This window comes from Gymnoscopelus braueri (genome assembly GCF_963280865.1).
Source record: "Gymnoscopelus braueri genome assembly, chromosome: 16".
NCBI lineage: Eukaryota > Metazoa > Chordata > Actinopteri > Myctophiformes > Myctophidae > Gymnoscopelus > Gymnoscopelus braueri.
Window position 1 is genome coordinate 21197647 of NC_137616.1, and position 3412 is coordinate 21201058.

General features: G+C 44.5%; 1 protein-coding gene across 1 annotated transcript in view; it reads left to right on the plus strand.

Annotated features, from left to right (window-relative positions):
* The window catches only part of sox7 (SRY-box transcription factor 7), a 3104-nt gene extending 155 nt beyond the window's left edge, over nucleotides 1-2949 (plus strand). Inside the window, exons 1-2 of the mRNA XM_080453041.1 lie at nucleotides 1-266; nucleotides 1917-2949. The exon at nucleotides 1-266 is cut by the window's left edge and continues 155 nt beyond it. Coding sequence (XP_080309167.1) covers nucleotides 35-266; nucleotides 1917-2917 — 1233 coding nt within the window. The 5' untranslated portion in view covers nucleotides 1-34 and the 3' untranslated portion in view covers nucleotides 2918-2949. The remainder of the gene's footprint in view (nucleotides 267-1916) is intronic.
* Nucleotides 2950-3412: the final 463 nt, after the last annotated feature.

A 3412-nucleotide genomic window follows, 5' to 3' on the forward strand; every position in this document is an offset into this window, starting at 1 on the left:
CGCATCTGTAAGTTTTGGGACACAGCGCAGACAGATGGCTGCCCTGATCAGCGCCTACTCGTCGTGGCCGGAGTCCTTCGAGTGTTCCGCGGGAGACGGCGACGCGCCCGACGGACACGGCGCCCACAGGACTCCCGTGGACAAGGCGTCGGAGCCGCGCATCAGACGGCCCATGAACGCCTTCATGGTCTGGGCGAAAGATGAGCGCAAGCGCCTGGCGGTCCAGAACCCAGACCTGCACAATGCGGAGCTCAGCAAGATGTTGGGTGAGATGAAAGTTATTTAAAGTTGGCCTGAAAAAATGTGATAGCCTATATTAGATATTTATTGTTATCATTATTATTATTATCATTATTATTATTATTATTATTAGCTATTGTTATAAGTCATTGTTATAAGTCATTATTATTATTATTATTATTATTGTTATTATTATTTTATTATAAGTGGTATGATCATCATTATTATTATTATTATTATTATTATTATTATTATTATTATTATTATTATTATTACCCTTATTATTATTATTATTATTATTATTAGTGTTAATATTAGGATATTATTTTACTCAAACAAAGTTCCCTACAGGCCTCGGCTTCTGCCCAAAAGTTTTCTAAGTTGAATAAGTTATAGTGTTGCGAAATTGAAGGCGTACAACAACACTAAAATAACCAACCTTGAAATAATAATGTAACTTTTTAACACAATCAAACAAAACATACACTTTCGATTACATAATATAAACACACAGAGCCTCACTGAAATTAGGCTAAGTGAAGAGTCTTCAGCCTAATGTGACACTCACGACATTTTTAAATGGTCTAAAGTTCATGATATCTAAAAATTCGTTTAAACCGAACGTTTGTAACAGCACTGTACCTTGAAATAAAATTACTTTGATTAACCTAATGCTTAGGGTTATTAGAGTTAGAGTTATTAGAGTTAGGTTTATTAGAGTTAGGGTTATTAGAGTTAGGGTTATTAGAGTTAGAGTTATTAGAGTTAGGGTTATTAGAGTTGGGGTTATTAGAGTTAGGGTTATTAGAGTTAAATGTTCAACTCCAAAACTGGGACATCATTTTATTCCAAACTGGCATATGTTCAACTTAACAAACAAGTAGATTCCAGTTGTCCTTTTGTTCCACTTTACAAAGAACACTAGGCTTATTAAATTAAATGAGCTGAAGCTGAAAAAGGTGAATATCGAGGTAGCAAAGAAAGCTTTACTGACTTAAAGACTTACTGACTTATTTTGTAATTCATCAGATAATTTATTAACGCCAATTTTGTTATTCTAAAAAACACAAAATCCTAATTACTTGGCCTACATTTTGATAACCTAAGTATTTTGATTACCAAGTGGCTTTGTATACCTACGTTTTTATGATAAATGGCCTGCTTTCCTTTTCAAAATGTTAATCTAAAAATCTTAGAATGAAGTACTATGGCGGGACATTTCTAGCTTTTTATCCTCAACGCAATTGGACACTTTTAGACAATTATGTTGTCTAACAAGATGTTTTTAAGCCCATTCTACTGATTTCATATTAGGTTTTCACTAAAAGTAAGAGGTAGTGAGAAAGTATGAGGTTTAGCTACATGTAATTATTGATAACTTAGTGTTTAAGTTGACAAATAAGTTGATGAAGTTGATTACATTCATTATTATCATTATCATTATCATTATCATTATCATTATCATTATCATTATCATTATCATTATCATTATCATTATCATTACCCTTATCATTATCATTATCATTATTATTAGCCTATTGTTATATTTTGGGGGGAAAGAAATACTACAAAAAGTTAAAATACACATTATAACTTGAACAAATCCTTGGTAGCTTGTTAGAGACTCATGAATATTCTCTAAAAAAACAATATTTTATGGATCCTTCTTCACACAGGCAAGTCATGGAAGGCCCTAACGCCCCCTCAGAAGAGGCCCTACGTGGAGGAAGCGGAGCGGCTCCGCGTGCAGCACATGCAGGACTATCCCAACTACAAGTACAGGCCTCGTCGGAAGAAGCAGCTGAAGCGCATCTGCAAACGCGTGGACCCCGGCTTCCTCCTGAGTGGACTAGCTCCCGACCAGAACTCCCTCCCTGACCACCGAGTTCTCTGTCACCCGCTTGACAAGGACGAGGGCAGCCCCGCCGGCATCCACGGCTATTCCACCCCCAGCCCCTCTCTGCCCAGCGTCCGGACCTTCCGAGACCCCGCTGGCTCCAGCAGCAGCTTTGACACCTACCCGTACGGCCTACCAACTCCCCCTGAGATGTCCCCCTTAGACCACGCCATGGACCACGAGCATATACCTTCCTCTTACTACTCTAGCGGCTCCTCTGCGTCATGCTCTTCCTCAGCTTCCTGTCCAGATGAGCGGTGTCAGTGTCAGACGCACATGGGCAGCCCGCCCCCCTATCACACTGACTACGGCCAAACCCAGCTGCACTGTGGGGTCACGCACCTCAGTCACATCTCCCACATGGCACAGGCCGGTGGCGGCGGCGGCGGACTGATGCCGGGCCCTCAGCTGTCGTACTACACCGCCTCGCCTTTTACCCAGCTTCACCACGGGCTGCACCACCACGGCCACCTGGGGCAGCTGTCCCCGCCGCCAGAGACACAGCAGGCTCACCTGGAAACTCTGGACCAGCTGAGCCAGGTCGAGCTCCTGGGCGAGGTGGACCGCAACGAGTTCGACCAGTACCTGAACTCCACGGCGGCCGGGTTCCACCACCCCGAGCAGGGTGGGGGCATGACGGTGACGGGTCATATCCAGGTGACCTCAGCCTCTGCCTCTGCCTCCGCCGCGTCCTGTCCCAGCAGTGCCACGGAAACCAGCCTCATCTCGGTGCTCGCCGATGCCACGGCTGCCTACTATAACAACTATGGCATCTCATAAGCCGTCGACCCAACACAACCCGAGCCGACAAACCCCCCAACCCCCCCCCCCCCCCCCCCCCCCCCACCCCCCGCACCCCCAACGACACCCATGCCACCTGTGATTGACTGATCAGAGTTTGAGATGGGTCAAGATGATGTGTTGGGATGAAGTTGTTCCCCTTTGACTGCTGAACAGTTTCCTGTCCTAAGCTGCTGGTGGGGGAATTGGAATGACTGACCCCAGATTGACGTCACGTGTATGAATTGGAGCAACTACATCATACTACCATCAAGACACGAAGCAATATGATTGTCTGGAGCCATGGGAAGAACAAAGAGGAATTGGAAGAGAGAGAGAGAGAGAGAGAGAGAGAGCGAGAGAGAGAGAGAGAGAGAGAGAGAGAGAGAGAAGAGAGAGAGAAAGAGAGAGAGAGAGAGAGAGAGAGAGAGAAGGATGATGGAACTTTAATGGACACCTCAGGGATGCACACACAGAACACTCTAGTTTGTCACC